This window comes from Thamnophis sirtalis, unplaced genomic scaffold (genome assembly GCF_051295495.1).
Source record: "Thamnophis sirtalis isolate CommonGarterSnake01/CBP01778 unplaced genomic scaffold, rThaSir2_p1.2 scaffold_4, whole genome shotgun sequence".
In the NCBI taxonomy this organism is placed as follows: Eukaryota; Metazoa; Chordata; class Lepidosauria; order Squamata; family Natricidae; genus Thamnophis; species Thamnophis sirtalis.
In genome coordinates, this window is record NW_028261384.1 from 39,533,670 (window position 1) to 39,547,630 (window position 13,961).

Below are 13,961 nucleotides of genomic sequence, written 5' to 3' on the forward strand. Positions count from 1 at the left end.
TGCTCCCCTCTCACTATTGCTATTAACAAAACATAACTACTGGTTTTTCATGTATAGATGTTGTCTATACCCGTTGTTCATACTTGTAATGTATAACTAAATTATTTCCAGTTACACTGAAATTTACTATTTAATAGTAAATGTGAGTGAATTCTTAATCTTAAATACACAAAAATAGTACCTGAGTTTGACTATCTGATGCTCAAGAAAAAAATACTACACTAATAGTTTAAAAATCAGCTCTAACACTTTATTGGAAAACACAAGAAGTTAAAAAGCATTACTGTAATTCACTGAACTTAATCATCATCTTGCACTTAGGGTTAGGGTGAAATCTTGAAAGTCTTGAAAAGAAGCAATCCATTCCATATCAAATATTGCATAATGTACTGTGTAAATATTGTTTTTTTCGTAAAACAGTAGTGTATTTCTGCTTTATAAATCATTTTGTTGAAGTATTGTGGACTGCTTGTTTTCCTAGGTATACTGTGATGTGGAGCCCAAACGTAGAGCATTGACCCAAGCAAATGCTGAACTTGCAGCAGCCACTGAAAAGCTGGAGGCCATCAGGAAAAAACTTGCTGTAAGTGTAATTCCAGCCCTAGCATCATTCCATTCCTAAGCAAACACAATATTTTTATTTCTGCTTGTAATAATGATAAGTGATATACTGTATTTTTCGGAGTATAAGATGCACCAGAGTATAAGACGCACCAAGGTTTTGAAGAGGCAAAATTTTAAAAAGTAGGTAGGTAGATAGAGGGATAGAGAGGGAGATAAAGAAAGATGAATACAGTAGGTAGGTTGGTAGGTAGGTAGGCAGGCAGGCAGGCAGGCAGGCAGGCAGGCAGGCAGGTAGGTAGATAAAGGGATAGAGAGAGAGAGAAATAGAGAGAGAGAGAAATACAGTAGTTAGCTGGGACGGAGAGTAGGTAGGTAGGTAGAGGGATAGAGAGAGAGAAATAGAAAGGAAGAAAGAAATATAGTAGATAGATAGGTAGGGAGAGAGAGAGCAGGTAATTAGATGTTTCCAGGTGTATTTATCCATGTGCCGAGAAGGAAATTGCTGACAAACCTTAAGACTTCATTTCTGCTGGTGCAGCACTTGATCAATGTAATTCTCATCAGTTAAAGAGTTTTCCAAAAGGAAAAAAAATATTTTTTGCACTGCAAACCTCTGAAAAATGGCCCGCTTTTCACAAAATAGGACCCATTTCGCCCACAAAAAAGGCATGAATAGCCTTGGGGGGGTTGCATAGTGCTCCTGGGGGGTGGGAGGGGCAAAAATGAGCAAACAATAGCCCATTTTTCACGAAAACAGGCCCATTTTTTGTCACAAAAACTGCATGCATAGCTTTATGGTGGCTTATAGAGTGCTGCTGGGGCTGGGGAGGCAGAAAATGGCCATTTTTTGCTCATTTCTGCCCTCTTCAGCCCCCAGGAGCTCTGTGAAAGCCTCCATAAGGCTATGCACAGCCATTTTGGTGAAGGGGCGGGGCTTCAGGAGGCAAAAATGCTGTATTCGATGTATAAGACACAGATTTTCAGCCTCTTTTTTTGAGGAAAAAGGTGTGTGTTATACTCCGAAAAATACGGTATGTAAAATAGAAATATCTTATTGCCTTATATTTTAAAAATATCAATTGTTATTGTGATGTCAAAGACAAGAGGTCGCTGAATTTGGCATTATGACTTTTCCCATGGACCAGCTGTGCATACTCCATCCCTTTTGTAAAATAATTGCAAGCTATTTTCACCACTTCCTATCTATAAAACTCTCAGTTATTCTGAAATGCATTGGTATAAAGGCAAAGGTTTCCCTGTCCAGTCATTTCCAATTCTAGGGATGGTGCTCATTTCTATTTCGTATCTGAGGAAGCCAGAAGCATGAGTATACACCAAACCTCACAGAATGCTGTTACCTTCCCACCAAAATGATACTTATCCTGTTTCCCTGAAAATAAGGCCTCCCCGAATAATAAGCCCAATCAAGCTTTTGAGCACATGCGCTAAAATAAGCCTTCCCCGAAAATATTGCAAAACAGTAACAGCCATGAGATGACCACACTTGTTTCTCCTGCACCTCAAAAGTAATGACCTCCCCAAAATAAGGCCAAATGCTTATTTGGGTGGTCAAAAGAAATAAAACCCTGTCTTATTTTCAGGGAAATGTAGTATTTATCCACTTGCATTTGCATACTTTTGAATGGCTAGGTGGGCAGAGACAAATAATGGGAGCTCACCCCAGCATCAGGTCTTGAACCCAGGCTGTCAGCTGGAAAATTTACAAGCTCAGTGCCTTGAATCACTTAGTCATTGCACCCCCAGATATTAATATAACCTGGATTAGATTTCTAAGAACCCCTTCTTCCTTACCACCCATTTGATTAGTGGCCATGGTATGGCACACACTATCAAAAGCTTGATTTTTCTTAACAGCAACCTTGATATTCTTAACCTCACAAATGACTCTTTTAGAAACATTTACAACCCTATGCAGTTATTTTGCCTTTGGACAGCACATTTATCCTTTTGCTGACTGGGTTTTGTTTTCAGTGTGTCTATATTGTGCACATATTCTAGATCTTGAATTTCTTTCTAAAAAATAATAAAATTATTGATAGTCAATCCCATCTCATGGATTTCTAATGTAATGTTTTCCTGTAACCAAGTCTTTTCCTTAGGGGAAATGTGGTACTAATTTTTCATGCAGAAGTTTTTTTTTTCTGGCTGGTAATTTTCTGTAATGATTAATAAATGTTGCAGCTATTATTTGGCAATCAATAATACATCATCAGTTTCAAGATACTGTGCTAACAACCCATCATTTTTAATGCCCACTAAAATACACTTCAAAATGACTAATTTAATCCTTGTCACTACAAAATGAACATTATAGTAACCATTTAAAATATTTTTCCTAAGTTTATCCATGAAAAGATTTTGCATTGTTAAAAATATGGGAAATATTTCAATTTTAAATCTCTACTTTTTAATATATAAACAAGGTTTCTCTTGATGTAATCAAAAGAGATACATTTGCTTAAAAATAGGCAGATGAACTATGTTTCCTAAGTAGTAGCTAAGAAGAATTTCCTTGCAACTGCCTTCTGACATGATTCATGTTCTGATTTATAAAGAACAAGATTCTGCTATTAAAAATATAATTATTCAGGAGTAAATCTTACTTTCTAGCTTTATAATAGAATTATAAAAGTAGTCGAATTAAGAATTTTAAGGATATTATTTTAAAACTATTATAATCAATATATTCAATTCTATTTCACTACGATAAAATGGGGTACAACTCATATTAACCTTTTTTCAGCGGGGCCAAACAAAAAAGAAGAAATAAAGAAATATAAGGGGAAGTTAATTTCTAATCCTGTAAACATATTGAGTAAAACAGACTAAATCTGTGAACATTATAAAAGAAAGATAATTTTGGATTTGCTCATGGATGCAATTTTAATAACTTCATTTCATATAATTGAAATAAATAGCAAATGGCCCTTTGAATCATTTCTTAGCCTATTGTCTGATAAAAAAATAAACATTTATGTACTAGCATAAATTAACAATAAAATTGTAACTTCTTGAATAAATTGTTTTGTGGGGGGGGGTCACCTCAGGGTGTTAAGAGAATTCTGCCATAAGAAGTAAAGATTTTTTTTAAGGCTATCACAGTCAGACAGTACCATATCAATGGAAGCCAACCACATCAGCAGCCACCCCAGCTAGAGAGAAAAAACACAGCAGGAGAAAACATAAGATTGGGAGAAAGGGTATTCGAGTTCAAGTTCAAAAACTGGGAGAAAGAAGCAGCAGTGGTAAGATGGGTCTTGAAATACCTGAAGGAGGTGGGTAATAACATTGGAAGGCAACCTAAAGGAAGATAGGAAGTATGTTAATAGTACTAGCCATTACCCTCCTTTACAACACCAAGACATGCAAGAGAGGATCACATTAGAGTGACCAAACAAACAGTGACAAGAGAGAGTGGGTTTAAAAAAGGATCAAGCTTGAGCAGGCCAAGATCAGATACAACAAGTGACCAAGAGAGGCAAACCAAAATAGTTTGTGCCAAAGGGCTGTCACCACAAAGCCAAAGCCAGGAGAACCAGAGCTTCATGTAACAAGAGCTAGAACAGATAGTTCTCGACTTATAATAGTACATTTAGTGACCATTTGAAGTTACAATGGCACTGAAAAAAAGTAATTTATGACCATTTTTCACACATGATTGTTGCAGCATCCCCATGGTTATGTGATTTGCATTTGAAAACTTGACAACTGACTCACATTTATGATAGTTCCGTTGCCATGCATTGCCCATGGAGCCATGTGATCCCTTTTGCAACCTTCTGGCAAGCAAAGTCAATGGGAAACCAGATTCGCTTAACAATCATGTTACTAATTTAAGAACTGCAGTGATACATTTAACCTATGTGGTGAAAAAAGTCATAAAATGGGGCAAAACCCACTTAGCAAATTTGTCACTTAATGATATACATTTTGGGCTCAACTGTGGTTGCAAGGTGAGGACTATCTATACTAGAAGATGTGGCATTGGGCATGATGTCAAGCAATGCTCCAATCAATCCCAGCACTGCAATAGTCATATCTAACTGAAATAGTAGGCAATAGAGATCAACTCGGCAATAAAACTAGCTAAGGGATAGTTGGTGTATCTGGCCTTGGGCTGGGATCACAATAGATAGAATTAAGATACAATTTAAAATTGGAAGAGAACATTGTGTAGAGATTAAGAATTAAAATCTAAGAATATAAAAGCATTACAAAGAGAAAGTAGAAAATATTATGCTTCAATTACCATTCATTGCATTCAAAATTTGTCCAAAGTTCATTAAACAAGATAGGATCACAGTTAATATTCAACATTGTTCTCCAATTAAAAGCTGTCAGAGGAGCTGGTGGAATTTTACTATGAAAGGTGGCTCATCATTACAATCAATACCATAAGCAAATTTGAACCAGATACTTCATTAACCAGAAGAATTTCAGTCACATTTGTGCATCTGGCTTGCAAAGCCTTATAGTAGTTTCAGTTTTCCCCAGTTGAGATCCTGACATTGGCTAAGCTAATTATGTTAGTTACAGTATAAGAGAGCAAAATGCAACTAATACCTCGCTCAAATGGAATGGTTTGAAAAAATATATAGTTTTCAATAATTTTACATTCTTAGGAAATAAAAAGTCTATGTTTAACCACAGGTTCTTTTTCTGTAAAAGATTTAGAGTCTTAAATAAATGGCTTGAAAATCTTCGATAAATTGGCTTTTTAAATCTTGTGAGTGAAAAGTTCAGTATAATGCAAAGTTTTTGTAACACAATTTAGACTAATTTCTTCTAGGAAATAACCTTAATTTTCCACATATATTATCTTTGCTGAATGTGCCAAAGCCAATAGAGTGCGGTCAATTTTACTTGAGGCTGCAGTAAGCTATTTTATTGTATTTCTAATCATCAAGTTAATGCTGATGTCTCAGCTATTTATGTTCAAGAAGTTTAAGCCAAGGTATGTAGTTGCTTTGAAGCAATGAAAACTTGTGAGCTTACATTCCAAATTCCATGAATGATTTTTTATAATTAATGTTTTGTGTAAACAACCATTTTATAAAATTATCCACAAATATTTCCCCTCATTAGTTGAACTTTATGAATTTCAAGAATTTCAAGAATGAGATTATGGTGATAGACCAGAAAGTGAGCAAGGAGAAGAACAAGGAACCAATTTTTAAAAATCAGATATTTGATTGCAGTTGTGACATGTAGTACTGGTGTACCTACAAGTTATCATATATGAAAATATGAAATAAACCACAACTAATCAAATTAATCCAATTTTAAAGGAACTGGACAACAATCTGTGCAAACTCACATCATCATTTGAAAAAGCAACAGCAGAAAAAGTCAGATGCCAAGAAGAAGTTAGCCAAACCAATAAAACTATAGAGCTAGCCAACAGGCTTGTTAAAGGACTTCAGGCAAGTCAATGTTTCATTCATTCTCTGGTGTATATGTGTATGTGCTTTGGGATCTACCTTGCTTAATCATGTTTATCTGTTTAGCTTCTAGAGCAGGGGTGTCAAATTCGTGATGACACGACATCATGTGATGTCTCACAACTTTTTTCCCTTTCAATAAACTGAGAGTGGGCATGGCCAGCATGTGACACATCTAGCCCGCAGGCCGCAAGTTTGACACCTCTGTTCTAAAGGAATAGTGGTGTTCCTATTGATGGTTTCCTAAGAATTTCTAAGCATTTTGAAATGTGTTAAATATAGTGATAACATCCACAGGTTGTCATTTTATGGACTTTATTTGCCTAAGAGATAACATTATTCTCCACACAATATAACATTATTCTCCACCTACAAACAATCTTTAAACTTCTGATGTATCTGCAGGAGACAACCTTATTCAGTGCTAATCTATTAATCTAATCAGCTTCATTACTTTTAATGCCAGTGATTTGGAAACCTAGCAGTCATCAGCTGTAATTATTTTGGAGCGGCCATTGGTTGTACCATTTGCAAAGTAACCTGCCACCAATGCTGGGAAATGCTGTTGTCCATCTACAGTTAAAAATGTACAAGACTAAACAATGTTCTTTAGAACCAAGCTTTACCCATTGTTTGACTACTTTTACTCTACAGTCAACAACAGCAATCAACGCAGTCTAAAATACAGAAGAGCAAATCAATTCCATGGCCTTAATTATATGTGGAAATTTTCCGTTTCACATGCATATCTCTCTATAGAACATCAGAAGCATTTTCTATGTCAGAAGATACATAGTCATATTCACAATAACTGTTTTGCTATGCAAACGTTTGGGGTTCGATATTCATCACAGTAAGCATATGTGGGTGATTCTCAAATTTTCAATTAATTTATTATTAACTATGTTTGCCTGCTTGCCAAAACAGTTTTTCAATTATCTATAATACTTGGAAGTTCCAATCTCCACTCTGCTTGCATAGATTAAAAAGATAAGAAAAAACATCCAGAATTTGAAAGAAAAATTATATTTATTTCTCAATAGGCATCTCTAAATTAATTGGTAGTGGACGCTCTCCTGATGAAACAAAATATATTCACACTGTTCTATGTAATATGTAGTGCATATAGGTCAGTCTGATGACTTTGCATCACTTTTTTTTAATGTAGACTAAATTTAAACTCTTATTCATTCACCAGATCTGTATTTAGACCTGAACACTTTCTGACAGCATAGTCAGTCTCCGGGTAATAAACACTGAGGCTAAACGAGCCTCAGTTCAGAACTATTCACATACAATATACTTAACCTTTGGATTTGCATAAAAGCTATTAATTTTCTACTAAGAACAGAATGGATGTCTAACAAAACATTGATATGATATTTAGTGTTTTAATTACTTCTGGTGCAGAAAAGCAATGTTATATCAAATAGATTATTGTTTAATACCTAATTTCTAGGCAACAGACACACAGTATATATTAAATAAACACAAATCCATTCAAAAATGAAGTTTCTTTTTTCTATATAACATATATTCACAATAACATCATGAAAACTGAAAAGTGGTTTGTGGTTGGGCATGACAATTGGTCCATGTATTTTGCTGGACTCCTGACATGGGTTATTTATTATATATAAATATTATATATTATATATTGATTAAGAGAGAATGAATAGTAATGCTGCGTACAATAATATAATACTGGTGAAGTAATTGATATAGCTTTTGTTTACAATGGTAAGAAAGTTATCTTTATAAAAGTTCTGGGTTTTTTGTACAAAATTAATTAACATTAGAAAACATAGAGGAAGTTGAAACAAACTTAGCTAGAAAAGTCATTTGGGCTTAAATTTAAAATAACACATTTTTGATGACCTGTTAATTATAAATCATAAGCTCTAGATCTGTGATGGGCACATGAGTTGTCGCCCTAGTTCAGCTCTGCCGTGCATGCAAGCACGCCTCCTGCCAGCCATCAGATCTTTGAGTCTCTGCCATGCATACGCATGTGCGGGGATGGGGTATGTGCAGAGAGTGGGGCACATGCAGAGAGGGCATGCACATGCATTTGCACATGCGCACACATGCTTTGGCCACTCAGTCCGGAAAACGTTAGCCATCATTGCTCTAGAAAATGTATTTAAATGACAAAACAGTAAAATTTATCATTAGCATGTACCCTGTGTTTGAAAGGTTCTAGCCAAATAAAAGCTAGTTTCATGCCTTTCATCAGGTCCTGCAATGTCTTATGGTATCTTACAGGCTACTTTTTTTGAGCCTCAGTTATTTATTTCAGCTGATAAAAACATTTATTACACAATAATGGGATTTGTTTTCTCTTGTAGAGTACTGTTTAGTAAGCAAAGAAAGGGGGAAATTAATTGAGAGCACCAACTCCCTTGGAGATTTTTTTTTTTTTACTTAAACAGGAGATAGTTAACTTCTAATAAGCATCAAGACTGATGATTTTGTCTATATAGAATTGACCTGGAAGCTCAACCATTCAGCCTAATAAATCAAGCAATTTATATTTAACCATTAACTAACTCCCGAGCTGAACAGCTGTTCAAAATTAGAAATGGGTCACCCCGGCCAGGATGATATTACAGGCAATCTATAATGCATTATAATAAAATTATAGTGATTTTTAACTGTCTGAAAATTTATTACATTGCATGTTCCAACTCTTAAACTCTTGTTAGCCAATGTCACTTGTGATTTATGATAGTGGAATAGAACTGTAAAATTACTGAAGATTTTAATAGACAATCATTCCATGTTTAGTAAATCTTCAAATTTGAAAGCTAGTTTGAGAATGAGGTGGGGGGCATTTTATTGTTTATGTATTACCAGCCAATGACAACCAGGGGAGAGATGGATAAATCAAAAGTTCCTTGCAAATTAATGAGTTTGTTGCTTGATTTGATTCAGTTGATCATTTTAGGAAGAAACTTGTATTTTGCAGAGAGTCAGAATGCTTCAAAATTAAATAATATAACATTTCAAAAAGTAATCTATTTGTTTTTTAACTTTTGCTTATACCTAATACCCAACAGTTCTACTTAGATGCTGAATTTTAGTCATTTTTCAGAAAGCATTGAATAAATGGTTGCTATATCATTCAATTGAACATTATCATCAATTTCTGCATTCAAATTCCCAATCATTGATGGTCTTGAAAATATCACTTTTAGTCCGTCTCACAATGCAAAAACAAAATTAAGAAATTGTGATCATGCTTTTCTTTTTTTATTACATTTTTTTCTCCAAGGAGCTTAAAGCATGCCTGTTGTAGAAGTTTAAGGTATGCATGTTGTACTATTCACTGTAAAGTAGGCTGAGAAGAATTGACTAGGATTATTGATTGATTTGATTGATTTGATTTGATTGATTGATTCGGTTTGTATGTCGCCCTATTCCCGAGAGACTCAGGGCGGCTAACAATCAAAGAGGGAAGGGGGATACAAAATAAAAAATAAAAAGACAAACACATAGTAAAAAGCACCAACAGTCATACCCTTAAGTGGGGCTAAGAGATTCAGAGGCCCTAGGCCTGCCGGAACAGCCAGGTCTTAATGGCTTTGGGGAAAGCTGGAAGGGTGGTGAGGGTCCGGATCTGAATGGGGAGATTGTTCCAGAGGGCCGGAGCAGCCACAGAGAAGGCCCTCCCCCAGGGAGTTGCCAGCCAACACTGGCTGGCAGATGGAATTCAGAGGAGGCCTAGTCTGTGGGATCTAGTAGGTCTATGGGAGGTAATTGGCAGGAGGCGGTCTCTCAAGTACCCAGGTCCGATATCATGTAGGGCTTTAAAAGTAACGACTAGCACCTTGAAGCGAGTCCGAAGACCAATAGGCAGCCAGTGCAGCTCGCGGAGGATAGGTGTAACATGGGTGTACCAAGGTGCACCCACAATCGCTCGCGCGGCTGCATTCTGGACAAGCTGAAGTCTCTGTATACTCTTAAGGGCAGCCCCATGTAGAGCGCATTACAGTAGTCCAGTCTTGAGGTCACGAGGGCGTGAGTGACTATCCGAAGGGCCTCCCGGTCCAGATAGGGTCGCAATTGGTGCACCAGGTGAACCTGGGCAAAGGTCCCCCTGGTTACAGCTGACAAATGGTGTTCTAAAGTCAGCTGTGGATCCAGGAGGACTCCCAAATTGCGAACCCTCTCTGAGGGGCGTATAATTTCACCCCCCAGGCTGAGAGATGGAATAGCTGGACCATCTTTGGGAGGGAGCATCAATAGCCTCTCGGTCTTGTCGGGATTGAGAGCAAGCTTGTTCATTCCCATCCAGACCCTAACAGCCTCCAGACACTGGCACATCACTTCAACCGCATCACTGAGTTGGCACGGGGTGGACAGATATAGCTGTGTATCTTCCGCGTATTGGTGGTATTTTATCCCGTGCCGACGTATGATCTCACCCAACAGCTTCATGTAGATATTAAATAGGAGGGGGGACAGGACCGAACTCTGCCGCACCCCATAATTGAGGGGCCTAGGGGTCGATCTCTGCCCTCCAACAAACACCGACTGTGACCTGTCTGAGAGGTAGGAGGTGAACCACCGAAGAACGGTGCTGCCCACCCCCACCTCCCGCAATCGTCGCAGAAGGATACAATGGTCGATGGTATTGAAGGCTGCTGAGAGGTCAAGGAGCACTAGGATAGAGGCATGGCCCCTATCCCTGGCTCTCCAGAGATCATCAATCAGCGCAACCAAAGCAGTTTCTGTGCTGTAGCTAGAATCCAGACTGAAAGGAATCCGGATAATCGGTTTCATCCAAGGACTGCCGGAGTTGAAAGGCCACCACTTTCTCAACAACCTTCCCTACAAAGAGGAGGTTGGAGACTGGACGGTAGCTACTCAAGATGGCTGGATCCAGAGACGGCTTCTTCAGGAGGGGTCTCACCACCTCCGCCTTTAAGAGGAGCGGGAAGGATCCCTCCTGAAGAGAGGCGTTGACTATCGTCAGGATCCAGCCACGTGTCACCTCCCTGCTGTTCGCGACCAGCCATACAAGTATACAAGTGGAGGCACTCACCGCCCCGATGGCCTTGTCCACTTCATCAGGCGTGACAAGTTAAAACTCAATCCATAAATTCCGCTCAAGACCTTCCACCGGTACCTCGGCTGGCTCTGAGCAATTGGAGTCCAGGTCTGTCCGAATCCGAACGACATTGTCCGCTAGAAACTGAACAAACTCCTCAGCTCTACCTTGTAAAGGGTCCTCCATGTCCCTCCCTTTCAAGAGGGAGCGGGTTATTCTAAACAAGGTGGCTGGACACGATTCAGTGGATGCAATAAGAGCGGCAAAATGCACACATTTCACCTCCCGTATTGGCACGAGATAGGCTCTGACATAGGCTCTCATCAGTGCTCGGTATGACTCGGAGTTACTGGCCCTCCAGCGGCGCTCTGGATGTCTCTTTTGGCACTTCATCTCCCGGAGTTCCTCGGTAAACCAAGGGGCCCTCCTGGATCCGGTACCTCGGAGAGGTCATAAAGGCGCAATCCGGTTTAGGGCCCCAGCCGCCGCTGTATTCCAAGCAGTGCCCATGCCTCCACCGGACTGTGGACGAGAGCGTCAGGTATTTCTCCAAGCGCTATCTGAAATCCTATAGGGTCCATCAGGCACCTGGGGTGGAACCACCTAATCGGTTCCTCCTTCCTACAGTGGGGGATTGATTTCCGAAAGTCAAGCCTCAGTAGGAAGTGATCAGACCATGACAAGGGCAAGATCTTAATACCCCTCAAATCTAGATCATGTCTCCACTGCTCCGAGAGGAATACGAGGTCAAGTGTGTGACCCGCTGAGTGAGTCGGACCCTGAATTACTTGGGTCAAGTCTATAGCTGTCATGGAAGCCATGAACTCCTACGCCCCATCAGAGTGATCACCGAGCCAAGGCAGGTTGAAATCCCCCAGTACCATCAGCCTGGGGAACTCAACCGCCAGCTCAGCTACTGACTCGAGGAGTGAGGGGAGGGCTGTTGCAACGCTGTTGGGAGGCAGGTATGTTAACAACAAGCCCACTTGACCCCCAAGGTCCAACTTCATCAGCAGGGATTCATACCCGACAAGCTCCGGAGCAGGGATCCTATGAGGAACTAGAGACCCCCCGAATGATGATAGCCACTCCCCCACCCCTTCTTTGCGGTCGTGGCTGATGAAGCACCTGAAATCCTTCTGGGCACATTTCAGTGAGGGGGACTCCTCCCTCTGGGCCCAGCCAGGTTTCAGTAATACATGCCAGGTCTGCCTCCTCATCTAATGTTAGGTCCCTGTGGCTTTGTGAACCACAGACCTGGCATTTAGCAACAACAGCCTGAGTCCAGGGCCCTGACAACTCTCGCCATCTGGCCTTGGAGTGGAACTAATAGGGCCGGAAGGAGGGATCGCTGTGACGTAGCGGACCCTCCTTCCCCGGTAATGGCTAGCCCTGAAGTTCCCACTGTACCTGCCCCTCCCCGTCATGACCATAATGTTCCAGCCCACTCCCATGCCCGTAGTCCCCATTCCCCCTCCCCATAGCTGCCACTCTCTCCGGCAGGCCATTTAAATCAAGCATTCTAAGACTGGGATTGGGCCTGGGCCCCCTAACACTTCTGCAATAGCACTCAGTGAAGGAGGCACCAGGCTATAGTCCCAGTCCTCTCAGGCATACCCATCCATTCACACAAGCAATCCCCACGTAGCAATTAAAAAACACAGAATACAACAGTGATAGGTTAATAAAAAAGTTGGTTCATTCATTCAGTCACACTCATATCACATGCACTCCCCATACAAGTTAAAAAAGATGGCTTATTATGATCTTGTTTCTTTCTGATCCATCATATGGACCACAACTTCAGATTGGTAACTTTTGGGACGGATTAACTATTACATAAAATATATTAAGTATCACCAAAGCAATGAAGTAATATCTGAGCAGATAGATATAATTCAGATAAATGGTTATTGTTGTACCATTTGTTGTTACATGTGATTATTCATAGAAAGACCTATTCTCCTGATGTCAACATTTATCATCATTGAAATTCCTGCTTACTGTCCACTATTGTTCAGAAATTAGATTTTCCCATCCTTAAAGTACCATAAGTATCTATTACTTATAGAACATAGAATGATAGAACAATTGGTATTCTTCACCCGGAATTTGTCCCAGGAGATGAAACAACTATTATCTTATTGGAGCCAATAGTCCCCTCATTTGAGGATGCTACAAGATGTTTTCTTAGGGTTTGGGGCTGTCAGTTTTACTACCGGTTCACACACACGTGCGCTGTTCAATGTAAATTGTTCTTCATGCATGCACAAAACAATTTACAGTGAATTGTGCACATGCAATCACTAAAATCCAAAATGGCAGCAGCTGAGCAGTGGCAAGGGAACCTGTTCGGGGGCATGGCAGGCCTGGATCACTGGTGGTTCTGTGACCCAGGCCTGAATTCCACTACCGGTTCAGCTGAACCAGGCCGAACCTTCAGCAACTCACCTCCGGTTGCGGGATGGATGAGATATGCACCTCATTTGTATATTTCCACATAGAAGGTCACCCGCTCCTATTGCTTGTCTTTCAGTCTGAAAATATTCGTTGGAGCCACGCAATTAAATCCTTTGAAGAACAAGAAATAACTGCATGTGGTGATGTTTTGTTAACAGCTGCATTTGTTTCTTATGTTGGTCCTTTTACTAAACTTTATCGTCAAGAGCTAGTAGAACATATGTGGCTTCCATTTCTGAAATTGCAAAAAGTAAGTCTTTCCAATTTTTGTACTTCCATATCTTGCTGGCATGTTTTTAATGAAAATATATATAGAAATAATACATGGATATATTACTGCCAGCTGTTTTATTTCATGTTTTCTTGTGGCTTTAGTAAACATTATGCAACAGATTGTGAAAAATTTGAGAAAGAAACAGCAA

At 39.5% G+C, this 13,961-nt stretch overlaps 1 protein-coding gene across 1 annotated transcript in view; it reads left to right on the plus strand.

The window, feature by feature from the left end:
* DNAH11 (dynein axonemal heavy chain 11) overlaps nucleotides 1–13,961 on the plus strand; it is a 179,655-nt gene that overhangs the window by 121,354 nt on the left and 44,340 nt on the right. The window contains exons 61-63 of the mRNA XM_087712777.1: nucleotides 482–583; nucleotides 5,874–6,008; nucleotides 13,616–13,789. Of these exons, the coding sequence (XP_087568903.1) occupies nucleotides 482–583; nucleotides 5,874–6,008; nucleotides 13,616–13,789 (411 nt within the window). The remainder of the gene's footprint in view (nucleotides 1–481; nucleotides 584–5,873; nucleotides 6,009–13,615; nucleotides 13,790–13,961) is intronic.